This window comes from Panthera onca, chromosome A1, assembly GCF_046562875.1.
Source record: "Panthera onca isolate mPanOnc1 chromosome A1, mPanOnc1 haplotype 2, whole genome shotgun sequence".
Lineage (NCBI taxonomy): Eukaryota > Metazoa > Chordata > Mammalia > Carnivora > Felidae > Panthera > Panthera onca.
In genome coordinates, this window is record NC_138339.1 from 141361904 (window position 1) to 141389434 (window position 27531).

Here is a 27531-nt window from a genome sequence, read left to right on the forward strand (position 1 = left end):
TGTCTTGCTAATGTGTGAAGTTGATACTGGGCTAAAAAGCAATGATGTCCAATTGTCAATCACTTTTATTCCAAAACAGGAGTCCACAAACAAGGGCTGAGAGCTAAGAATGTTTTTACATTCTTAAAGAGTGGTTTAAAAAAAAGAAAAACAGGAAGAACATGTGACCAGGAAGGGTAGGTGATCCACAAAGCCTAAAACATCTACTATCTGGCCCTTTCCCGGAAAAGTTTGCCAACCCCTATTCTAGGATAAAGTCATATTTATAACCCAATCATATTCTCAGGGTTAAAATTAGATTGTTAACATTATCACTCTATCTGCCCTGAGTCACAAAACACCAAAACCAAATGCATCAAATGATTTATTTCTCACTATTTATGCACTACATTTTTTTGTTTCAAGGTGACAGTAAATCAGCAAACTTCACATGAGCTATAACCACTATTCCATCAGAATTTCTACACAGTCGGAGGTCCTTTATTTGCAGCGATGTTGAAATAGTTCCAAAATACAATCTATCAATGCTTTCCCTAAAAAAAAAAATGACTCAAAAGAGGCACTTAGATATCCTTTTCTAAAAAGTTAGAAAAAACAGTAACTACAGTAGAATTATCAAGAATACTACCAAAAAAAAAAAAAAAGACACTTGTGTAATTATACTGAAGAAAAGAAAGTAAAAGTTACATAAGGCTACATCTTAGCCTCATGTTCATTCAAATTCTATAAATATTTAGTACATATTTTAAGAAAAGTCTTGTCACTTATCTTTCCTATTTAACAATGGACTAATAGCTTGGAAAATAACATTTTTGTATGAGAGAAAAGAGAAAAAGGAAAAAAAAAAAAAAGAAAGAAAAGAGAGGATCTCAACAAAAGGCACAGCTTTTAGGCTTTTCTCCCCAACTTACAAATCCTGATGGTGCTGTCGATGCTGCGTGACTCATATGATTTGTCGAAACTCCTCCATCTGAATCGATTTTACTTAAAACTCCAATTATACTGCCAATTGATTCTAAACAGTAATAACAACAAGGATGCTTCTGTTACAAGACATGACTAAGAAAAGTGACAACGTGCTCGATAATCATTCCTCTAACAGTGAGCAAGCCTGCCACAGGACCTTCACAGGCACTCATGAACTGAATATATGAGGTAGGACTATTAAAGGAAGAAGCTGTGAAAGACTCCGAAATAGACCAAAGATCACTGGGTGTTGTCAATGGAAAACAAGCCATTGTCCAACATACTCTTCCTGGGTTTTGATTCCAAAGAGGCACTGAGCTTTGCAATGTCTTTGATCAATTTTACAGCTCTGTAAAGTGGGACCCTTGTCCAGAGACATGCAATTTTTGGTGAAGGAAAAACAAATTTCCCTTTCTCGCCATCATCACCCCTCCTCCAGGATGGAACAATGCCAAGATTATCCTCCGAACCCCCCACCCACGTCTCAAGTGATAGCTCTGAAGTCGGTACTAAAAATTCGTCCAGAGAAAACCATCATTACGACCAGAGACTTCAGACAGGGTTCAGAAGCTACTGTTCTGGGGTCTAAAAGGTTAATAAAGGAGACTCATGGGGCTGCCACATATGCCAGAAGATTCCAAGGACTCTGAGACCTAACAAACCTGACAGGTACAGGCCTCTTTCTAACCTTGGACACAATCTATAAGCAAACCACAAACTGTGGTGTGACCAGGGATATCAGCCAGCTTCTTGCCTCCGAATCCTCCCCTCACCGCCCCACTAAGAATGCTGCCAGAAGGAGGCTTTTAACTGAAAGTTACCTTGCTACAGGCTGAAAGGACACACAGAGACACGGGCAACCTGAGTTAATGTGGCTCAAACACTGAGAAAGCTTGGGCCAGTTACGGCACTTTTCTGGGATTTAGTTCCATCATCTGTAAGCCATGATCAGTTCTGCAGAAAAATGTGACATGTTTCTTCTAACTCTACTTTTAACACTTAGAGGTAAATTTTCATTTAGAATTACGTAATTCATTTAGCTTTTTCTTTAGAATACTTTTAAGGCAATACAGTGGAACTTGGACATCAGAGGAAAGTTTTTAATGTACTTCTTTCTTTTTCCTTTCATTCATTTTCAATGATGGGTGACTCATTCACAGGCTAAATTTATCACAAACAGAAAAATATGGAATACAAGAAATGCTACCATTAAGGACATTACAATCGTGTTATCATCTGGTTGAGAAAGAGCATAATGAAAATTTCAATGAGGGTACCAGCAGGCAGGAAAGTGTCATTAAGGAGGAAAAAAAAACGAGAAGAGTCATTTTTTGAGATATATTCCCCTACCAAACACTGAATATAAAATTACTAAGAGGAAAAAAAAAAAAAAAAGATCTGTCTACAAAATAACCCTGAATCATTATCTTTCCCAGAAGAGTCCTTTAAACTCCATATACTAAAAAAATAAGTAAATAAGTAAAAATAAACTTCATATACTACATGCATATGTGAGTTACACTAGAAAAAAAACAACGTGCCTTTTGCTGGCTGCCTATTTCTATGGCAAATCATAGACAACTCGATAATTCCAGGGAGTAAGCATTTGCTGAATCCTTTCTGAGTTTGGCTCCAAGCGAGCACCAAACACAAAAGAAGTACCTCCAAGACACAGTCTCTGCCTCCAAAGGACCTTACTGTGCCGTTAAGAAACCACATATTTACGAAACAAAAGCAGCTCTGAGCAGATGCTAAGTGGTCAGAGTCCAGCTAAGAGAGAAATCAATGTAGCCTGAAATATCTGGGGAGGTTTGGTTGAACATCCAGGGCTTGGGTTTTGATTTTAAGAGAAGTACTCGGGTCAGCACAGGTGATAAAGGCAGGAAGGGGCATTTTGAAGTTTCTTCTCATTTATTTTTGAGAAAGATAGAGACAGTGAGAGCAGGGGAGGGGCAGAGAGAGGGGAAGAATCTCAAGCTCTACGCTGACGTGGGGCTCGAACTCACAAAACTGTGAGATCATGACCTGAGCTGAAATCAAGAAGCAGACGCCTAACTGACTGAACCACCCAGGTGCCCCAGGAAAGGGCATTTTAGAAGGGCAGACACACAGCAACAAAGACGAAGGGATAAAACAACGCAAAATCTACTCATTAGACAGAAAAGAGCTAAGCCTAAATAAAACTGGCCTATGTGAACTTTTTGGGAAACAGAGAAAAACCAGGTGAGGTAAGCAGTGACTGGTTAGATAAGAGAAGACTCTGAAACGAACCATCAGGGAGGAAGCATAGAAGGGTGAACAACTTGTACTATCCCCCACCCGGACATACACCCAAAACACAGGATTACAAAACAAAACAGAAAAAGTGACAGTGGGGGTTGACATACATATCTTAAATCTGAAGAGTTCTAATAGCTCCTGGAGCAAAAAACATGCACTAGTTAAAAACAGAAGACAGGTCCCTAAGAGAAGAGAATGCTTTGTTGCCTCTGGCTCCCCAGCCAGGAGTGAAGGGATCTGGGCCTCTACCTTGAATTCTCTGGGGCTTGGTGGCGTTCTCAAAGTCACAGATCTTCTTCCAATTAGCCTTCACCCCCTCGGGGGTCATGGGTTGATTCTTCTGTCTTACGATGGCTCCAAGGGACCGCTCCCAGCGTACTGAAACAAACGTACAGAAACGTACAGAAACAAAACGAAGAAGCTAAGCACAGAGTTTAAAAGGGACACAGGAAGTAAAACTCATCTGAGACCCTTGAATTTTTTTTAACTGCAAGAGAAAGGAATTCAGGGGGGACAAAATGAGTCTAACATCTGAAGAGTTATACTACATGACTTTAAAGAAGTTGTTCTTGAGATGATAATCCCATGAGGATAATGTGAATTTAAAAATATATATGTATATATACACACATATATATGTGTGTATATACATATATATATACACACATATATATGTGTGTATATATACACATATGTATATATACATATATGTGTGTGTGTGTGTGTGTGTATATATATATATATGTAAAGCTGAAGGGAAACAGCTCTCCTCTGACCATGCCAGATACTACTAAAGGAAGACTGTAATGCTCAATCATAAAAATTTTAATTATAGACAATCACACCAAAAGACTGACTTCATGACCAAAGATCACTCAGGTAATATACTTCAAGATCTTTTGCTAAACAGCAAAGTGAGGGATAACCAAATTAATATGTCACATAGCCCCAGATAATTCCCTCATGCCTCCCTTTGCTCTTTGCTCCTTTTTCACAGGAAGTCAACTAGAATAGGGCAGATTCACAAAAATCATTATTGCTGTAGAAATTCTGTGAGGAGAATTTTTAAGACTGTTGCCTTTCAAAAAAGCCCAAGGAATAAAATAACCACTAGTAACCTTATTTAAACATATTGGTCAGATTTTGATGATTATTAAATTGAAGCTTTGTCTCAGGCAATGACAGAAATACATGCTTCTAGAGTTTTCTTATTGACAAAGTCTCAGAAAAAACTTTTATTGCAACATTTCCTTTCTTAAATGGATATCCTGAGACACTTATGTTGAACAATGCTTAAGTAATATACGTTACTTTGATAACCAAAGAGAATAGTCATTAATGATGAAAATATTGATACTCTATGCTATATCAATGCCCTCCAGTAATGACAACCTTTTAAATAATTTCATTAATTCTGATACCAGCAGCCAACTGAAAACTTGATTTGGGATACTGGAATTTTTCACAATTTTTTTAAATGTCATGAAGCAATTGTCCAATGTGGAACTCACAAGACTGGGGAGCTGGGGAAAGAGATGGTTGAAGCCAAATGAGTTCACTATTGGACCAGAGGGCAACAATTTCCAGACATCATTTGCAATTTCTGTCTCAGCAAGTTGTCCCCTGTGATTCCTGACCATTACCTCCTGATGTCTCATAGCCCCAAGGAAGAAAAGAATCAAACAAGAGAATTGGAAAATTTTCCTGCTGTGCTCTCTAGGACAAGACTCTTCCCATCTTTACAAAACAGCCCCCTCTCTCACTCATTACTCTGCAGAAACAGCAAGAACAATCATGTGGGGGCACCTGGGTGTCTCAGTCAATTACGCATCCTGATTTCGGCTCAGGACATGATCCCATGGTTCCTGAGTTCAAGCCCCAGCATCAGGCTCCATGCTGACCGTGTGGAGCCTGCCTGGGATTCTCTCTTTCCTTCTCTATCTGCCCCTCCCCAACTCATGCATATGCACATGCTCTATATCTCTCTCAAAAATAAATAAACTTTATTAAAAAAATAATAATAATGTGGGATGCCAGAGACATAGGAGGACACAGGAGGACAAACAGACTGTGCCGTCTGAAGGAACAGCCAGTTACGCATAGGCCAGACAACTCCTGAATAAGGACTGCCAACAGGGGAAAAAATCCTCAACAGTTTCTTGAAAATGCCAAAGGCCTTCAGGACAGCTTCCACATTTTAGAATGCCTATTGGTATACCCATGTTTGAGGCAGAATATGCATGCACGAGCTCCAATAGTTAGCCATTTGGCAAGACCTTTACCCAGCTCCAACTGGATGTGCAAGGTTAAAAATACAGAAACAATATACGGCAAATGAAAAACTAGAAGAGACTTACATTTTCCAATCCATCCTCCTCCAACCTACCAAAAAGAGGGGAAGACAGTTATACCATCTAAAATGGATCACAAAGAGGATTTTTTAATAGAAAAACAGGCAGGTGTCATACTAAGAGTATTAGAAGGCTAGATGACAATGGATGAAAATAACACAGTTCTACAAAAGTCCATGGGCCTCCATGATTTTGCTTTGTTCATGTTACCACAGTAGAAATACAAAGCAGCATTAGGTGGTAGACAATGCATGTGGTAGAAAAGCATGACTGATGTCAGAAACTAAGGCTTTAGGGCCACCTGGGTGACTCAGATGGTTAAGCGTCCAACTTCGACTCAGGTCATCATCTCGCTGTTTGTGAGTTCAAGCCCTGCATTGGGCTCCATGCTGACAGCTTGGAGCCTAAAGTCTGCCTGGGATTCTATGTCTCCCTCTCTCTGCCCCTCCCCTGCTCATGTTCCATCTCTCTCAAATATAAATAAACATTAAAAAAAAACTTAAAAAAAAAAAAAGGATAGTTTCTTCTACTGACTAGTTGTATGAGTCCCATCAAATCATTTGAACCCTAAATCCAAGTTTTCCCCTATGTAAAATAAGGATAATAATATTCTTCATGAGCTAACCATAAAGGTTAAATAATATAAAATAGTAAGATTGTCCCAACAACACAGGCATGAAATAACAGCTCCCTCTAAAAAGATCTAGTGAAGAAAAACATAAAAAGGAAAGAAAATAAAATTAGGATTTGACTTAAACAACTACATATAGTCGTTTCAATAAGATATCTTTATAGAGAGAAGGCAAATGACCAAATATATTAGTTGCCACACAGAAAGATCACATTTTTTCTAGAGGTCATGCAGGGGAATCCCCAGAAGAGAATGTCTGATGTTAAAAAAAAAAAAAAAAAAAAAAAATCTTCAAGCACCACAACTACAATGTGTCAGAATTGATCATGAGAATTCCACAGGCAGAGGACAACAGAATATGTTATCAGTAGAGAGCACACAGGTTAGTGGCTCCAGGTCAAGGGCATGGCTTTTTATCACCCTTTGCCTATATATGAATATGCCCACAACTTTTACAACAGACCAGTCAGCCCTGATGCTGTCAGGGTAGGTAAGTCAGCAGTGGTTTCGGTAACAGACAAGACAGATGTCATATTGTACCGTATTTGGGAGAGGCTCAAAGCTGGAAACTCCTCCAGGCGCTAGAAACAGGAGGTCCAACTGAGCCAAAGAATCTCTATCTCTCCCTCTAGGTACCTCTCAGAATTTGGCAAACAGTGGCAAAACTTAATTTCAAGGTTTAAGGTGGGATATTACAGATGTTTCTTACTGTATTTTATCAATCATGCATACCAAATGTTCCTCACTAAAAATGTTCACAACATACAAAACACATAAAACTGTACGTATAACATGACCTTGTTGTCTCTATAGGTTTTGCTGTATGTATAAAATGTATATCTAAGAAAAGAGACTATTCGTGTAAGATAAACATCTAGGGGCGCCTGGGTGGCTCAGTCAGTTAAGTGTCCAACTTCGGCTCAGGTCATGATCCCATGGTTTGTGGGTTCAAGCCCCTCATTGGGCTCATTGCTGACAGCACACTGCCTGGAACCTGCTTCAGATTCTGTGTCTCCCTCTCACCCTGCCCCTCCACTGCTTGTGTTCTATATGTCTATCTCTCCCTCAAAAATAAATAAACATTAAAAAATTTTTTTAAAAAAGATGCAAATCTAATAAAAGACTGGAAGAATACATAAAAATATTAATAGTAGTTATCTCCAGATAAGGGTAATATGGAGGTTTTTATTTTCTTCTCTAAACTTTCCTGTATATTTAAATTTTTCTATAAAAGCATATACGATTTTTATCTACAAAATAATAAAAATTCCTTAATGACATAAAAGGCAGGCCAACTTCTGAGCTCCAGATGGCTTGATATTATTAAATCTGTAAAGTTCTTAGAAAGTTCTTTTCGCCTCTAATTTTCCACAATTCGCAATGTCTGTCATTAAGAAAGTGGAGGCACACATCTCTGCTTAGATATGTGTACATTATTTTTTATTTTATCAAGTTTTTATTCAAATGCATCAGGTTAACATAGCATTCACTTCCAACTAAGCCAGGTAATTTTGCTACCAAGAAATATTTTTGGATGTCATAGTATTCTTCATATAACAGGTTCATTATTACCACAGAGAATCAAATAAAGGTGGGGCGGAGAATCTAAAATATAGGGGCGCCTGGGTGGCGCAGTCGGTTAAGTGTCCGACTTCAGCCAGGTCACGATCTCGCGGTCCGTGAGTTCGAGCCCCGCGTCAGGCTCTGGGCTGATGGCTCGGAGCCTGGAGCCTGTTTCCGATTCTGTGTCTCCCTCTCTCTCTGCCCCTCCCCCGTTCATGCTCTGTCTCTCTCTGTCCCAAAAAAAATAAATAAAAAACGTTGAAAAAAAAATTTTTTTTTTAAATAAATAAATAAATAAAATATAAAATATAACAGTACTAGGGGGAAAAAAGAGATCACACTTAAATGAGGAATCAAAAATGTATAAATTGGCATAAAGAGATCTAAAAGGACTTTGATTACAAAGTGAAAACTGGATCTCACTGGATGTTTGGATTATGTGTGCTTATTTTTACAATAAACACTTAAAGCTCTACGATGAGGAAAAAGAGGAATGTTTATTCTTAAAGTTAAAATACATAATAGGTTATGTTTACTGACCTATCATGCCCAGACTAAATTTCTGGTATGCTGACATAACAGTTACAATTGAAGGCTAACTGTTATGTACTAGATCCAGTGCTAAGAGTTTAAAAATAGGATTTCTCGTTGTCACAAAAGCCCAAGAAAACTAATGCTCGGGGACATTAATTTGTACAATATTCCAGCGAGCCAGCAACTGTCAAAACAGAGAATTCAAAACTCAGGCTGGCTGACTCTGAACCATAAGCTCTATCCTCCTACTTTAACATTCAGGTTCCCAAACCAAATAAAACCTTCTTCATTTGACTAAACACCTCTAACCAGCCACATTTTCATTTGGTAAGCATATTAGAAATGAAGAAAGAAAGAAAAACAGAATTTATCAAGTTGCTATTTCTTTCTCAAAAAAGGACATTTGTCAACACTTGTTCCTTAGTTAACTATAATATTTAAAAAATACACAAGTGAGGGGCACCTGGGTGGCTCAGTTGCTTAAACACCCGACTCCTGATTTTATCTCAGGTCATGATCTCACAGTTCCTGAGATCGAGCCCCACGTTGGACTCTGCGATGACAACATGGAGCCTGCTTGGGATTCTCTCTCCCTCTTTCCCTGCCCCTCCCCTATTCACATTTTGTCTCTCTGTCTCTGTCTCTCTCTCTCTCTCAAAATAAGTAAATAAACATTAAAGAAAAATATACAAGTGATATCAAATGATGCAGATCTTTCCAAATGTGAGCAAGTGGAAAATATTAATGCTTAAATCATTTTTTATGTTTAATTACACAAATATTACTTTGAGAGAAAGCAGGAAGGTGCAAAATACCTCAAACAAGCCACCGTTTTCCTCACAGCTCTCATGGCAAAGCCAAAGGACCAAGGGCGCCACGTAATCAGGCTTCAAAGTTTCCAGGAGATCTAAAACACATCCCAAAAATGTTTGTTAACAAGAATATACACATATTCAATCCACCATTTTGCTTTCTGAAAACTCCTTACTTACAAATTTTGGTAATTCAAAATAAGAACAAAATGAGATCTACAAAATTAATCAGTCTAACATTCAAAGCTTTTGAAAGAACTGTTTCATCCCTTCTAACTTTGAAGGCAACAGATACACCTTTCCAAGAGGGGTAACATACTATACAGACGACAAGTTAAGTTAAAGCTACCTAGGCAGTAAGTGGTGAGTAGAATTCTACTTAACATGAGGAACTGAAGTCACCATTCATTCCCAAAACTATTTGGCTCTCCCAGCAATTTAACCAGAAGCTAGAAAACTACAAAACAGCCTTGACCATTGTAATGGTGGTAAGATAATGATGTGAAATGAAGCTTGCAACCATCACTGATGAGTAACAAAGTGTAAGAAATATTTTCCCACTTGATGCTTTCCATGAGCAACTTAATAGAGTAGAAAGGAACAGGCATACCTTGGAGATATTGTGGGTTTGGTTCCAGACCACCACAATAAAGCAAATATACCAATAAAGCTAGTCAAATGAATATTTTGGTTCCCCGGAGCATATAAAAGTCATGTTCATGCTACCCTATAGTCAGTTAAACTGTACATTAACATTATGCCTAAAAAAACAATGTACATATTTTAATTTTAAAATACTTTAGCCACACCTGGGTGGTTTAGTTGGTTAAGCCTCCAACACTTGATTTCAGCTCAGATCATGATCTCGCGGTTTGTGAGACTGAGCTTTGCATCAGGGTCCACGCTGAGCATGGAGCCTACTTGGGATTCTGTTTCCCTCTCTCTACCCCTCCCCTGCTCATACTATCTCTCTCTCAAAATAAATATTTAAAAACTAATAATAAAATAAAATACCTTATTGCTAAAAAACGATAATCATCATCTGGGTTTTCAGTGAGTTATAATATTTTAGCTAGATGAGAGTCTTGCCTCAATGTAAATGGCTGCTGATTAATCAGGGGGGTGGCTGCTGAAGGCTGGGGTGGCTGTGACACTTTCTTAAAATACAATAATGAAGTATGTCCAATCACTTGACTCTCCCTGTCAACTGATTTCTCTGTAGGATATGATGTTGTCTGACAGCATTTTACCCACACTAGAACTTTCAAAACGAGTCAATCTCTCAAACCCTGCTGCTGCTTTAACAACTCAATTTATATAATATTCTAAATCCTGTGTTATTATTTCAACAATCATCATGACCTCTTCACCAGGAGTAGATTCCATCTCAAGCACCACTTTCTTTGCTCATCCCTAAGAGCTCCTCATCCGTTCAAGTTTTATCATGTGACTGCAAGAATTCAGTCACACCATCAGGCTCTACTTCTAATGCTAGTTCTCTTGCTATTTCCACTGAATCTGCAGTGACTTCTTTCACTGAAGTCTAGAACCCCTCAAAGTCATCCATGAGAGTGGAAATCAACATCTTCCAAATTCCTGTGAATGTTGATAGTTTAATCTCTTCCCACAAATCACAAATGTTCTTAATGGCATCTAGAATGGTGAATCCTTTCCAGAAGGTTTTCAATTTATTTCTCCCAGATCCATCACGGGAATCACTGTCTAGGTCAGCTATAACATTATAAAATGTATATCTTAAATAATAAGACTTGAAAGTTGAAATGACTCCTTGTAGCAGGCCTGAAAACAACATTAATCTACATCTCCATCAGAACTCTTGGGTGAGCTGGTGTACTGTTAATGAACAGTAATATTTTGAAAGATATCTTTTCTTCTGAGCACTAGGTCTCAACAGTAGACCCAAAATATTCAGTCAACCCTGCTGTAAACACATGTGTTGTCATCAAGGCTTTGTTGTTCCATTTACAGAACACAGGCAGAGTAGATTTTGCATAATTCTTAAGGGTCCTAGGATTTTCAGAATGGTAAATGAGCACTGGCATCAATTTAAAGTCATCAGCTGCATGGGATGCCTGGGTAGCTCAGTTGGTTAAGTGTCCGACTTCAGCTTGGGTCATGATCTTGCAGCCCGTAAGTTCCAGCCCCACGTCAGACTCTGTGGTGACATTTTAGAACCTGGAACCTGCTTCGGATTCTGTGTCTCCCTCTCTGTCTGCCCCTCCCCAACTCATGTTCTGTCTCTCTCTCTCTCAAAAATAAATAAATATTTTAAAAAATTTTAATAAAATAAAATATTATAAAGATTTCCTTTTAGAAATTATGTTAAAAACCAGAAGTATTAAAAACCACAAGGTTGTCCACTAGTCAAGTAGTCTATTATATAATTAAGTATAAGAACAGGCTCTCAATCATACACTTAAATTTTACATTTTCAAAGAACAAAGTTGGAAGACTCATATTACCTGAGTTCAAGACTTACTATAAAACTACAGTAACCAAGGGACACCTTGGTGGCTCAGTCGGTTAAGCATCCGACTCTTAATTTGGGCTCAGGTCATGACCTCACAATAGTGAGATCAAGCCCCATGTCAGACTGAGCCTGCTTAAGAGACTTTCTCTCCTTCTCCCTTTGCTCCTCCCCTACTTGCACTCTCTCTGTCGAAAGAAAGAAAGAAAGAAAGAAAGAAAGAAAGAAAGAAAAGGAAAAACTATAGTAACCAAAACTTCATGGCATTGGTAAAAAGACAGGCACACGTCAGTGGAACAGAACACAGAATTCAGGAACAGACCCCGCACCTACATGGTAAATTGATTTTCCACAAAAGGACAAGGACAACGCAAACCAAGAATGAGTACTAATCTCTAGGACAAATTAACTAGTTTCTTCAACAAATAAATGGCTTTTTTTTTTTTTAAAGAACAAACACTTTTATTAAATAAAACAAGAGCTATGGTAACAAAATGCCTGTGGACTTTATCTGGACCCTGTGGAATAAGCCAACTCAAAAAGGGTACCTTTTAGACAGCCAGTAAATCTTAATATTAATTTATTAGGTGATGTGAAAGAATTATTTTGTTTGATGTGATGATGACACTGTGGTTATAATGTCCCTATCAGATATATTTCCAAGAATTTATTAGGTGAAATATAAAGTCTAAGACTTATTTTGAAATATTACAGAAAAAAAAAAAAAAAAAAGGAAGAAGGTGACAAAAAAAAATCATTTTGAAATATACCCAGAGCATGGTGCTTTCCTTAACAAAGGGCTATCTTCACGGGAGACTACCAGAGCCTCATCTGACCTAGGGAAAAGGCAATTAGCAAACTGGAGCCTCTCTAGCATTCCTGTCTCAATTAAGGAAAGAGGGTGAAAATGGCTAAGAAACTCTTCTGAAAGTCACAACCCAGGACTTTGACTCCCTAAAGAAAAATGGAGATTCAATCATAAGATTATAGAACATCTTCCCTCCCCATGACTTACAGCCACAGCAACAGGACTCCAGTATAACAACAGTGGGTTATACCTGACAGAACTCAAAGACACATTCTATTTAACAAAGAGTTTGTGGGGAAACCCAAAGACAACAGGGAACACAAAAACAAGGACAGAGAGGAAAAAAGCCTCTGACACAGATAGTCTCAGCAAACAAAAAACATGGCCTATGGCCTAAGCACATATACTTAAAATCTCACACTAAAGGGCTATTTACCTCACTTTCTACTATACCCCAGTGCACCATGTTCAGCTTTCAACAAACATTTCAAGGCATGCTAAAAGGCAAGAAAAGCACAGGCTGAAGAGACAAAGTATCAGAACCAGGTTCAAATAAAATAGACATTCTAGAATTATGAGACGAAGAATTTAAAACAGCTACAATTAGGGGTGCCTAGGTGGCTCAGTCAGTTACACGTCTGACTCTTGGTTTCAGCTCAGGTCATGACCTTGCAGTTCGTGAGTTCGAACCCCACCTGAGGCTGTGCACTGACAGTGCAAAGTCTGCTTGTGATTCTCTCTATTCCCCATTCTCTCTGCTCCTACCCCAATCGTGCACATGTGTGTGCGCTCTCTCAAGATAAATAAACTTTAAAAAAAGTCTTTAAAATAAATAAATGAATACATACAATAACTATAATTAATATGCTACGGGCTGTAATGGAAAAAGCAGACAGCATGCAACAATAGATATGGCTACAATAAGCAGGGAGATGGAAACTCTAAGAACAAATCAAAAGGAAATGTCAGAAAACAAAAGCAATATAACAGAAACGAAAAGGGTCAGTGAACTTAAATATATGTCGATAGAAACTTCCCAAACTAAAATGCAAAAAGAAAAAAGAATTTTAAAAAAGGAAAAGAATATCCAAGAACTGTGAGATAACTGCAAAAGAGAGAATGTGTACGTAAGGGTAACACCAGAAGGAGAAGAAATAGAAAAAAATATTTAAAGCAGTAGAGGCTGAAAGTTTTCCAAAATTAATGACAGACACCAAACCACAGATCCATAAGTTCAGAGACTATCAAGTATCAGTACATTGCCAAAAATCTCCACCTAAGTACATTATATTCCAACTGCAGAAAAACAAAGAGAAATATCTGGGAAGAAGACAGGGGGGAAAAAACACCTTGCCTACAGATGTATAAGGAAAGGATTACAGCAGACTTCTCTTCTGAATCAGAAACCATGTAAGAAGCAAGAAGAAGGTGGAGTGAAATAGTTAAGTGTTGAAAGAAAAACAACTACCAATCCAGGATCCCATTATCAGTGAAATCATCCTTCAAAATTGAGAAACATTAAAGGGAAAAAAAGACAAGCTATAGAGTGGGGAAAAAACTTTGCAAAACACGTATCTGATCAAGAACTTGTTTCCAAAATATGCAAAGAATGCTAAAAACTCAACAGTAGGAAAATAAACCACCCAATTTAAAAATGAGCAAAAGATAGGGGGCCTGGGTGGCTCCATCAGTTAAGCGTCTGACTTTGGCTCAGGTCATGATCTCACAGTTCGTGGGTTCGAGCCCTGCATTGGGCTCTGTGCTGACAGCTTGGACCCTGGAGCCTGCTTTGGATTCTGTGTCTCCCTCTCCCTCTGCCCCTCCCCTGCAGGTGCTCCATCTATCTCTCTCTCGCAAAAATAAGTAAACATTAAAAAATGAATAAATAAGGGGCACCTGGGTGGCTGAGTCAGTTGGGCGTCCGACTTCAGCTCAGGTCATGATCTTACAGCTCGTGGGTTCAAGCCCCATGTCAGGCTCTGTGCTGACAGCTCGGGGCCTGGAGCCTGTTTTGGATTCTGTGTCTCCCTCTCTCTCTGCCCCTCCCTGCTCACACTCTGTCTCTCTCTCAAAAATAAACAAACATTTAAAAAATTTAAAAAAAAAAATGAGCAAAAGATGTGTGCAGACACATCACAGGAGTGAATAGACAAACGGCAAACAAGCATAGGAAAAAATGCACAAGATCACCTATCATTAGGGAGCTGCAAATTAAAACATGAGACACCACTACAGACCTATGAGAAGGACTAAAATGCAGAAGACAGACAACAGTAAATGCTGGCAAAGATGTGGAGCAGTGAGAACTCTCCTTCGTTGCTAGTGGTACTACAGCACAACACACCCCTTTTGAAAGGAAGTCTGGAAATTTCTTAACAAAGCTAAACAGTCTTAACATACAATCCAGCAACCACGCCCCTTGGTATTTACCCAAACAAGTTGAAAACTTACGTTCACACAAAAACCTGCACATGGGGGCACCTGGATGGCTCAGTCAGTTAAGAGTCCGACTCTTGATTCGGCTTAGGGCATAATCTCCTGGCTCATGGGATCAAGCCCTGCAGTGGGGTCTGTGCGGACAGCACAAAGCCTGCTTGGGATTCTCTCTCCCTCTCTCTCCCCCTCCCCAACACATGCATACACACACACACACACACACTCTCTCTCTCTCTCTCTCTCTCTCTCTAAGTGAAGACACTTGAAAAAAAAATTTTCTCAAACTGCACATGAATGTTTACAACAGCTTTTATCCATAATTGCCAAAAGCTGGAAGCAACTAAGATGTTCCTCAATAGGAGAATGAATAAATTACAGGCCCTCCACACCAGGGTATGTTATTCATTGACAAAAAGAAATGAACTTCAGTCCTCCCAGACATTCAAGGAGAGGGAGGATGAAGAGGTGAAGGCACGGGGGTACTTTCAGGGCAGTGAAACTATTCTATAGAAGAGAATTCTGTATATAACAGTGGATACAGAACATTATGCGTTTGTGAAAGCCCATATAACTATACAACACGAAGAGTAAGCCCAAGTAGAAACGATGAACTTGAATTAACCATAGTGGATCAATACTTGTTCATCAATGATAACAGAGGTAGCGCACTAGCACAAAGTGTTAATACATAGTAGGAAAAACCGTATGGGAACTATCTTCACTATCTGCCCAATTTTTCTATAAACCTCAAACTACTCTAAAAAATACAGCCTATTAGTATTAAAAAATAATCATTGCTGTAAACCAGAATGCTATTGCTACCTTCAGTAAAAAGCAAAAACAACAAAGATATTTAGGTATTCATGTGTACCTATGCAGAGAAAAAGAATGAAATTTCATCTCTGAATGGTAAAATTATGGGTCATTTTACATTTTTTTCCTTTGGGTTTTCCTAAATTTTCTGTAACAAATACAAATTATGCATAATGCTTTTTGAAACTGTAAGATAAATAACATTTTAAGTATTCAGAAAATTAAGTACTTCTGCAAAACTCACTCCACACAGATTTGTAGCTAAGAGCACTGAAAAATCTAAGCTATTTACCTTCAGGCATAACTGTCTGGGTCATCCGGGATCCAGCCGTAGGGGCAATAGTGTTACAGTGAATGTTGCTTTTCTTGCCTTCAAGAGCAATAGTGTTTGAAAGGCCCAGAAGACCCAGCTTCGCAGCACTATAATTGGCCTGGCCAAAGTTGCCGTATATTCCTGAAGCTGATGTAGTCATAATAATCCTGAAAGGAAAAATTCATCTCTCAAAATCTCTTTCTCATGTTTTGACAACAATGCAAACTCCAAACTTAATTTTTTCTTTTTCCGTACTATTACACCTGTCAAAAGCAACTCTGTATACTGTCATTAGGTTCCTACAGTCATGATTCATAAAATAATAAAATATTATTCATAAAATAATATTAATAATAAAAGTAATCTCTCAAAATTTAACTACAAGATTTAACTTTTAAAAAGAATCCCCAATCAGGACCAAATAAATTCAAGTGGAAGAACGTATATTTATTATCTACTGAGAACAACAATAAATATTTATAAACAAAATAAAGTGGCAATATATGAGTTAATGCTACAATAAGAAGTATAAGAAAAACCAGTTCTAATTCTTTACTTCTCATTACACTGCCCCTTTTTGTGAATAATGTTAAATGCCTCATACTAAAACTATGCCATCTCCAAAACTGGACCCAATCTCACTCACTCTATTTAGTCGACCAAAGAAAACAATTCACGTCATTCATTTTCAGAAACTGAGGGTCAGGAGAAACGCTCCAAGAACAGGTATCACAAACAATTTACTGCTAGAAAATGCGTGTGAACCATAAGTTAACAGGACGGACTGTGTCAGAGGGCACCAAGCCACCTCCCAGCTCTGCTTTGTTCCAAGGCACTCGCACAAACACCGCCACAGATGGGACCTACAGGTCCCAAACCATTTATAAAGACCAGCTCCTGTCTGACCAGTACCAGCCAGCTGGACACACAGCTCATCTCCCCTCACGTGATCAGTAGACACAAAATAATACTTTGGTTAAAAAATAACGTACGGCTGAATCCTCCATGTTTGCACTGCTAGAATATCAGAGAGCAGCAGGAAATTCATTAATAATGAAAAGCAAGAGGTGAAAAGAAATACAAAGTTGGCCGGCTCAGCTAATATGTGGCTAAATGACCCCCAATTTAATGAGAGGGTATATGGCAACACTGCATTAAAAAGCCTGTGAGGGGCACCTGAGTGGCTCAGTCGTTTAAACGTCCAACTCTTGGGTTTCAGCTCAGGTCATGATTTCACAGTTTGTGAGTCTGAGCCCTGCATCGGGCTCTGCACTTAGAGTGCGGAGCCTGCTTGAGATTCTCTCTCTCTCCCTCTCTCTCTGTCTCTACTCCCCTTGTGCTATCTCTGTCTCAAAATAAATAAATTAAAAAAAAAAAAAAAAAAAAAAAAAAGCCTGTGCAGATCTGAATATATCTTCATCAATGTCAAAGCACTTATCTTTCCCTGGACATGAGGACCCACACACAGCGTCTCCAGTCCCCCAACAGCCACATGCAACTCTACCTCCCAAACTTCTGTTTCTTCATATGATCCCAAGCTGCCCGGGTCACTTGGAATGAGCCTCGTAAATGGACTCTATGGATTATATCTAAAACAACAAATTATTTTTATTACATATTTTGTTAAAAATTAGACAGGCATGTCTCATAATCAACATAAGCAATGATTTATTTATACAAAGACATCCATTTTATACCAAACATTCATTTAACTTTTTTAGTTAATTTACTTATTTTGAGAGAGAGAGAGTGAGTGAGCATGAGCAGGGGAAGGCCAGAAGAGAGAGAGAATCTTAAGCAGGCTCCACGCTCAGTAAAGAGCCCAATGCAGGGCTCAATCCCACAACCCTGGGATCATGACCTGAGCTGAAATCAAGAGTCAGATGCTCAACCAATAGAATCACCTAGATACCCCTATACCAAGCATTCAAAATCAACTATTATCACACTGCTCCCTGAGTAACTATTTTTTGCTTTTATCCCAATTATGTAAACAATCAATAGTTCATACTCATTTTCCCTATAATTCATGATAAAATTATTATAATCCCTGAGCACATCTAAATACAATGCCATCTTTATTTTAAAAATAATTTAATTTAAAAATCCTCTACTACAGGGGTGCCTGGGTGGCCAGTCAGTTAAGTGTCAGACTTCAGGTCATGATCTTGCAGCTCATGGCTTCAAGCCCTTCATCAGGCTCCAAGCTGCTGGTACAGAGCCTGCTTGGATTCTCACTCTCTTCTCTCTCCCTTTGCCCCTCCCCCATTTGCACTTTCTCTCTCTCTCAAAATAAATAAATAAACTTAAAAAAATAAAATCCACTGGAGCACCTGGGTGGCTCAACTGTCTGACTTCAGCTCAAGTCATGATCTCACAGTCCGTGGGTTTGAGCCCCACGTCAGGCCCTGGGGTGACAGCTCCGAGCCGGGAGCCTGCTTCAGATTCTGTCTCCCTCTCTTTCTCTGCCCCTCCCCTGCTCACACTCTCTCTCTCTCTCTCAAAAATAAATAAAGATTAAGAAAAAATTTTTTTAATCCACTAGTATAAATATCCAAGAATTTTACACATACATTGGGAATCAACACAAACATTAAAGTGTAATGTATATAATTGTTGAATCACTATGCTGTGCATTTGAAAATAATATAACATTGTATGTTAACTATACTTCAATAATGAACATTTTTAATGAAATAAATAAAATTTTGAAAAAGCGTGATTATAAACTACACAGTTCACTGTCCAGAAAACGTTGCTCACTATTTCCCTATTTTTACCAGGGTAAACTATAAATGAGTTGGGGCAGAGGGGGTAAGAAAATGGAGGGAGAGAGGGAGGAGACAGGGTTAAGACAGACCCATCTGCTTTTAGAGAGGTCAATCTCATGAACACACAAGTTGGGGAATGATTCAGATAGACAAACAGCCGCAGATTTCATTTGTTCTCTTAATTATCAAGGTTTTACCATTACTTATTTTTGTTCTGATCTGGAACATCGACAAATGTTTTCACATGTATATTAGAAGAATAAGGTAAAAATGAAAAGAGAGAAACTTAAGAAAGAAAAAGAAGAAAGGGAAGGTGACTAGGGGGTTCGGAATAGTGAGCCTGGGATAAAAGCAGAGGAGGAAACGGCCTGGCCCCACCAGAGTGGAAAGGAAATCGAAAAGGTAAGCCCCTTTTGCTAACTTTCTCAGCTTCTTTTTTTGCCCCAGTTGTTAAAACAGAAAGAGGAAATTAAAAGCCCTTCTTTGCTTAATTCTCAATCATAAAAATATTTTGCTTCTTCTGAAAGAACTCCTGGCCATTGTCCCCAGAAGCACATTCTATAGACGGTGATATGATTTACCTCAGTTGCCATGCCTCCCAAGGTCTCAACCACCTTTGTTTACTTTCGTTCTGACAGCCAATGAAAGTAAACACATGAAGACCAAACGGCGGGGGACAGGGGACAACTGTGACTTGTTTGTTATCTAAACTCAATCTTTCTGGGGCTCCTGGGTGGCTCAGTCAGTTACGTGTCCGACTTCAGCTCAGGTCTTGATCTCACAAGTTCCACATCGGGCTCTGCACACGTCGGATTCTCGGTCTCCCTCTCTCTCTACCCTTCCCTGGCTCACCACCCCCACCCCCAATCAAAAACAAATAAATAAACATTTAAAAATAAATAAATAAACTCAATCTTTCTGTGGCATTCCTAACGGGATTTTCCCCTACTCATTAGAAACTTTGAAATTACATTGATGGTTTTCCCTCCCCAGTTCTCAGAACTCCAATATCTTCGGTGCCTCACACCCCTTCTATATCCTGCTCTGGCTCTTGAAATAGGAATCACACAAACAGCTAAGCATGTTGAAGACCGTTACAAAGAGTTAATACAGCTGAGGGGCACCTGGATGGCTCAGTCAGGTAAGTGTCCAACTCTTAATTTCAGCTCAGGTCATGATCTCACAGTTTGGAGATTCGAGCCCCGTGTCAGGCTGTGCTAACAGTGAGAAGCTTGCCTGCCATTCTCTCTCCCTCTCTCTCTGCCCCTCCCCTGCTCTCTCTCTCTCTCTCTCTCAAAAATAACTAAAAAAAAAAAAAAAAAGAGTTAGTACAGCTGGGAAATGCTAACATCTTCTCAAGAAAAAGGGGAAAATGACTTGAAAGGCACAAAATCCTTTCAGGTAACTTCTGTCAACTGATTTAAAGTTTTCTGGTTTATCAAATGTTAAAAGAAAATAAGCTACTTCCAAATGTTGTTGTCATTTTCAGTTGTAAAGTTTATTCATCATATTCATCATCTACATTTGGAGGAGCAAAAGTAGGCAGAAGTAGGTTTTTCCTTAAATATACAAATGTCTCAACTATTATAAGGTTAAATGGATAGGTTATGTCCCACAGAGATATATGTTACAAACAACTTACCCCAGTCTTCATCACTTATTCTAGCAAAAGAACCATCCCTCAGAATTCTAAAAACAATGATATTATATAGGTTAGAGGGGAGGAGTACCTACTTGGAAAAAAAAAAATTTCACAGACACATTATTTTACTTAAAATGAAAAAAGAAATACTCACCCAGCATTGTTGACCACAACATCTACAACATAAAAAAAGAAAATATATATATATATATATATATATATATATATATATATATCCAAGTCACAAATATAAAAGCAAGCATGTTAATTTGCATTGGCTTACAATTCATATTTCTTTCAAAATTGGGGTCCCCCCATGGAAAAGTAAATAATAATAGGAAAAGAGTGATATCAGAAAAAAATTTTATACCTAAAGTAAAATAACAAAAAAACAAAAACAAAAACAAAAAACAATTCACAAGTATCACATCCTTATCAGTGCTTTCCTCTCAAACTTACATACGTACGTTTTTCCACCTCCACCTTCTGCCAAAATTCTATCAGATTGTTTGTAGGATTAGCTGTTGTCCAACCTGTAAGGTTCTTAGCATTCAGTGGTAACCACAAGCCATCCCTCAATTAATCTCAGAATTCACTCAGAAAATCAAGTTTAAAAGATTTGTTTTTGCCACTCAAAAGTCAAAATCCCAGAAAGGAACCCATCAGAGTGAGAAACTAACGGCCTATCACAACACACACTTGTATTCCCACTATTTAAAAAAAAAAAAAAAAAAAGGAACCATTTTTTTAAGGTTCTTGTGGCTGTTTTCACCCTGTGACTTCACACCTCTGTGGCCTCTATCCCTCTGTCAAACTATATGTAAACAAGTCCCTCATAAGATTAACCAAACATAACTAGAAAAACAAACATCCTAGCCAAAAATAAAAGCAGGGGGAGCACATTCACATTATAAAAGTTAATGTCTTCCAGACTATAAACATGTTGGGCTTACCAGAGGTAATGTTTCCCTGAAGTAACTAATAACCTTTACTAAGAATGTGTGGAACTAAACGAAGAACATTATCTAGAGAGGGATAAACTAAACAATACATATGAAATGCTTCTTAAAAATTAAGATTTTAATTATATATAATTCATCTTAACTAATTTGCAAAACATTGAATCATTTTAATCTAAATCATAATTATCCCAAAATTCTACTGGGTCCTCTATTGCCAAAATATTTATTTTATAAACATATTTGAGGTATAATCAAATTATGATACATAAGGAACTTAGAAAATGCTTCTAATTTTTTAAACATTCTTAAAATCTGAAAAAATATAAAACAAACTCGACACATTCTTGCATTAAAAAAAATGCCACCTCTTAGCCCTTTGTGTGAATGAGGTAGAGTATATAAAATAATTTTTAAAACAAATCTAAAAATTTAGTTATAAAGAAAGAAGGAGTTGTGGGGTGCATGGGTGGCTCAGTTGGTTAAGCATCCAACTTCAGCTCAGGTCGTCATCTCATGATTCATGAGTTCGAGCCCCGCGTCAGGCTCTGTGCTGGCAGCTCAAAGCCTGGAGCCTGCTTCATATTCTGTGTCTCCCTCTCTTTGTGCTCCCCCTGCTCACGCTCTGTGTCTCTCTTTCAAAAATGAATAAACTTAAAAAAAAATGTTTAAAAAAAGGAGTTTTTTATAAACCAAAATTACATCAAGAACATTAGGAAAGGTAGAAAGTGCTCTGTCAGGACCATAAACACAAAGAAACATCACCTATTCTTCCAAAAGCGTCCAGTGCTGTCTTCACAACCTTCTCTCCTGCTTCTACTGAATCTGGGGGAAGGGAGAATTAGTGTAAAACATCAGTAATATCCCTCACGATTGACTCCTAAATTCTGTGGATCAGAGCACAGGACAGATACTCTTGTCAACAGAATTCATTTCCACAAAAATAAATGTGTATTACAGGCACATAACAACTCAAAATATAGATGACCTAATGTTACAAAAGAAATGTAGCCCCTAAAACAATTATTTAACCTACTAAAAAAAGAGAGAGAGAAAGAGAAGGGGAATAAGAAATATTTGGCAAACGCTATCTGAAACAGCACTGTCTAGTACAACTTTCTGTCCTATTTCTGTACTAAGACAGTAGCCACTAACTACTAACCTTGAAGTGTGACTAGTATGACAGACAAACTGAGTATTTCATTTTGTTTAATTTGAAAAAGTCACACGGACACTTCCCCTTAAAGATGCAAATTAGAAATGAGGAGGAAGGAAAGGGGGTACACGTTTAATTTGAAAAAGCATGTCCAATGCTATATAACTACACATGGAGACACTGCATTATTAAACACAAAAAGTAAAGCTCAACAAAATAGCATAGCTTTCTTATTTTCTGTTCATCAGCCCAAGGGAAGAGCTCACAGGCCCACAGTTGTGTGTCAAATGGTCAGGGGTCAACTCAACATCACCCCTGCCTTTCTCTGTACTCTCTGCCATCACTTGGGAGGAGCCAAGAAATACATTCCCTTCCCTGAGATCCATACAGTGGAGTTAGATCTGCCAAAAAGAGATACCCACTAAAGGACAGAAAAGTAGGAAAAGCCTGCAGGTGCGGGCAAATCTTATGAGCAGAGTGCCGATGAAGGCTCGCAGCCACATCTAGGTGAGCTGTGAGAACCACGGGCTGCAGGCTGACAAGGTTACCCGGTTTCCCAGACATGCCCTTCCAATGGTCATGCAAGCCTCTAATTCTTTGCATGAAAACGCTTCACACTTGGAAACCTAGAGGGGTCTCTGTTTTCCTCACTGAATCTTGGGTGATAAGGGTTGCATGTCAAAAGTTGGGGGGGGAGGGGAAGAGGAGGGGGTCTGGAATCATTATCTTTATAAAAGTGATTCTTTAAACTCCAGAACTTAAAAAAAAAAAAAAAAAAAAGTTGAAAACATTTTTCTAGATCCTCAGTGTGAAGAAGATGCTAAGATGTCTGTCTCATTATTCCCTGGAACACTCAAAACAAATCATTTCCTATTTCCCTTCCTTTAAAATTTCAAAATGAAGGGGCGCCTGGGTGGCTCAGTCGGTTAAGCGTCCGACTTCAGCTCAGGTCACGATCTCACGGTCCATGAGTTCAAGCCCTGCATCGGGCTCTGGGCTGATGGCTCAGAGCCTGGAGCCTGCTTCCAATTCTGTGTCTCCCTCTCTCTCTGCCCCTCCCCCATTCATGCTCTGTCTCTCTCTGTCTCAAAAATAAATAAACGTTAAAAAAAAAAAAAATTTCAAAATGAAGTCACTGGCAATCTAATTTTATCTCTGGCCAATAAAAACAATCTGATTTGCGAAGAAGTCAGTAAGTACTCATTTCTGTTTGAGAAGGTTCCTTACAGATACTATTATAATCAATGTACCAAATGCTGTTTTCCTCCTGGCTTCATTTTAATGCCTAACTTTGAGTCTCAAGTTTTTCTACAGGTAAGAAAGTTACATAAGCAATGATTACTTATGCAAAATGGAACGCAGTGGTTGAGTAGAGAAAGGGGGCATTTCACTTCCCACGCTGTATTACTTCAAGAGCTGTTCTAAAACAATTTTTAAAAGAAGAATCTCATGTTACTCTATAGAAATACATAAAATGTTTCAGCTAAAATAGGTCTTCCAAGAACAAGAGCATATTCATATCCACATTATTAATAATTTACTGATTTTATCATGTGCTTATTAATAAAAATATTACATAAACAATATGCTAAAAGATAGACTCATGAAATAATCTACATCAAAAGTTTATGAAAACCTCATATGTTATATAAGATAGATAGCCAAACAGATTTGGCTGACTCAGAAAAAAATCTAATCTCCTAATCACAATGGAATGCTGAGGTATTTGTTCAATGATCATTAATGGGAGCAAAAGCGTTAATTGAAGGAGAATAAAAGAGTATAGTTCTTTCGAATATCCTACCATAGTTGGCCACGGCTTTTCCACCTTTACTTCTTATTTCTTCAACAACCTTATCAGCAGCAGAGGAGCCTTTACCAACTCCCCTGAAGTCCCCACCTAGGTCATTCACTGCAATGCAAAAACATACACAAGTCATTTCTAGACAGTCCAAATACGAATTGGAAATAAAATCCTACAATGAATATATTTCTTCAGTCACCTCTTCAATTCCCTCCTTCGGTAACCCCATCTCATTAAACACACCATGACAGGTGCCTGGGTGGCTAAGTCAGTTAAGCATCCGACTCCTGATTTCAGCTCAGGTTGTGATCTCACAGTTCACGAGTTTGAGCCCCAAGTAGGGCTCTGCGTTGACAGAGTGGAGCCTGCATGGGATTTTCTCTCACTCTTTCTCTGCCCCTTCCCTGCTCGCAAGCATAACGCTCTCTCAAAATAAATAAATAAACCTTAATAAACAAACACATCATGAGATACACACTTTCAAACATGCCTCTTCGTTTTTAGATACAGATATGAAGCAGATATTAAACACAGGCTCACGTCATGAAGTGCTCAACTTTGCAATGGTTTTCCTTTTTTGGAAAGAAAAAGAACATGATTCAACCCAATTTCAGCAAAAAGAAGAAAAGTATTCATAAAACATATTGTTTCAGGGTGTACAATAAAAGAGAGAAAGATTATTTATTAAAAGAGATCAGAAACTACATATAAAACTCACGCATTCAGTCACTGATTGATACCATGACTCCATTATTATATGTTAAACAAGTGACCACGCTCACTACATAGCATCTCCCTATATCCAGCCATAAAGGTATAAACATTAATTGAGCATTTACTATTAGCAAGGAAATCTACGGAGAGGCACAAAGATGTGTAAAAGTGGTGTCTGTCCTCAAAGACTTTCTCATCTACTGAAAATTAAGTATGGGATGACTACAATAATGCACACATTTTATTTCTTTTTTTTTTTAATGATGACTAACCAATCTTTTTTGTTTCTTTAATGTTTGTGTATTTTTGAGAGAAACAGAGACAGAACAGGGTTGGGGCAGAGAGAGAGGAAGACACAGAATCCAAAGCAGGCTCCAGGCTCTGAGCTGTCAGCACAAGAGACCGATACGGGGCTTGAACTCACAAACCATAAGATGGTGACCTGAGCTGAAGTCAGACATTTAACCAACTGAGCCACCCAGGCGCCCCTGCACAGATTTTAGCAACAAGTGTATGAAGGTAACAAAACTAAAGAATGGGAACAAATAATAAAGTTAGTTTTATGTGACAATTTAAGGTAAAATTTATATAATAGTATGCAAAACCTAATGAAATGATAGATAGAGCAAGACCAAAGAACTTGAAAAACACAATTTAATAAAAACACCTGGGACAAAGAAATAATTTACTTCGCAAGATGAACATTTGGGGAGTAAAAAATTTACCAGTTAATAAATGGCATGGTAGCATATACTAAAATTTAAATTTTTTTTTAACATTACCAAATTGACGGTTGCCACGTACGGAAAAAAAATTTTTTTTCTTTTGAATAGTTTTTCTTCCCCCCCCCCCCCTTTGGATGGGAGTCAAGGCTGGTGGGACTGGGTGATTAAAGAGACGAAAGAATGATGCAGAGAAAAAGCCAATACCAAGGCACCTGGTGGCTCAGTCAGTTGAGTGCCTGACTTTGGCTCAAGTCATGATGTCACAGTTAATGAGTTCAAGCCCCACATCAGGCTCACTGCTGTTAGTGCAGAGCCTGCTTTGGATCCTCTGTCCCCCTCCCCTGCTTGGGCTCTTTCAAAAATAAATAAATATTAAAATAAAAAAGAGAGACATTAGAAAAAGCCAAGGCCTAGCCATACTGAAAATCCACTAAGTCAGGTGTATTTTCACATAACGTTTTTAAGGAAATGGGCTTCTCAAAATGTGGCCTGGGATACATTTTTCTAACAATACAGTCTTATTGTCTTACCACAAATACAAACCGGTATGGAGGCACAAAGTAAAGAAAAGAGGTTTACATTATCCCTCAAGAGATGAAGAAAAGATTCTCAAGACTCAATTCCTATGAAATGTCCATTTCCGTGCAATTATTCCAATGACAGGAAACAATCAGTAAAAAAAAAAATCAAGATTTTAAGACATGCAGCTAACAGTCTTTTAAGAGCCTTTTTAACTAAGTAAGGGAAAGTTCAAAAGCGAATTGGCAAACGGGATATTTAAGAAACAACTGTTCTGTTGTGCAATAGAACACTACCCTCAAGTGGAAACTGTTCAAAGTACAACCAAACACGTAAGCACTGAAACCTGGGTAAATAATTCACTGAGGTCAATGATTTGCAGCGAAACAACGTGAGACAGATTTATTTAAGACAAGTCTTTACACGAGAGTGCACTAAGTTAACCCTGACCCCCATCGGTCATGCCATCATCACCAGACCTAAATCACAGGGTTACAACCTGAACTACAAAAGCACTCTGCTTTTGTGAAAACCTTTTTTAGCCACTGTATTATGCAAAGAGACATGTATCCATACTGTGTGACACTGTTACCACTCAAACGTGTGGCGAAGGAATAATAGTAAGTAAGTATATTTTTAAAATACCAATGCTACCTTACACTGGGATACGTAAACTATACATTTGTAAAGAGCCATGACGTACACTGCTGCCTCTGATGTCCATAGACCTTATTAGGAAGCTGGTGGGAACAGCTGTTTCAACTTTCACGGATAAGGAAAATTTGGACAAGTTAGGAAACCTGCCCCCAACTCGAACGCAGTATGAAATGGCAAACCCAGACTAGAGCGCGGACGAACTAACAGTGCCTCTAATGCTGTAAACAAGTCTCTTTTATCCTAAAAAGGGTGTAATTTTTTCCACTAAATGAAAAGAGAACAACACGGAGTCATCATACTATTTTCACTGTTCATCAGCCTAGTTCATCAGGAATCTTCTCCAGAGAGCCATAAATGTATCTAAATATTTGAAGGACCACAAAATGTGGACGCAGTGCAGATGTAGGGGTAGAGGTAGTGTCGAGGTAGGGGCATCTTAAATTAGGTCCCAGTAACCAATTCTCCTGTCTCAACAACAAGATGGCATCAAAGGTATCTTTACTGGGAGAAAAAACAGAAAGTGGGAAACTGATCATCCAGAGTTCAGTCCTTGGACCTCTTCTCTTTCTCATTCATACTTACTACCTGG

The 27531-nt window shown here is 38.3% G+C and overlaps 1 protein-coding gene across 1 annotated transcript in view; it reads right to left on the minus strand.

The window, feature by feature from the left end:
* Positions 1-27531, minus strand: part of HSD17B4 (hydroxysteroid 17-beta dehydrogenase 4) — an 85290-nt gene that overhangs the window by 47270 nt on the left and 10489 nt on the right. The window contains exons 3-12 of the mRNA XM_060636300.3: positions 24328-24435; positions 22133-22192; positions 20563-20584; positions 20409-20455; positions 17500-17584; positions 15975-16162; positions 9141-9232; positions 5604-5628; positions 3496-3624; positions 912-1015 (exon numbers count right to left, since the gene is read on the minus strand). Coding sequence (XP_060492283.1) covers positions 912-1015; positions 3496-3624; positions 5604-5628; positions 9141-9232; positions 15975-16162; positions 17500-17584; positions 20409-20455; positions 20563-20584; positions 22133-22192; positions 24328-24435 — 860 coding nt within the window. The remainder of the gene's footprint in view (positions 1-911; positions 1016-3495; positions 3625-5603; positions 5629-9140; positions 9233-15974; positions 16163-17499; positions 17585-20408; positions 20456-20562; positions 20585-22132; positions 22193-24327; positions 24436-27531) is intronic.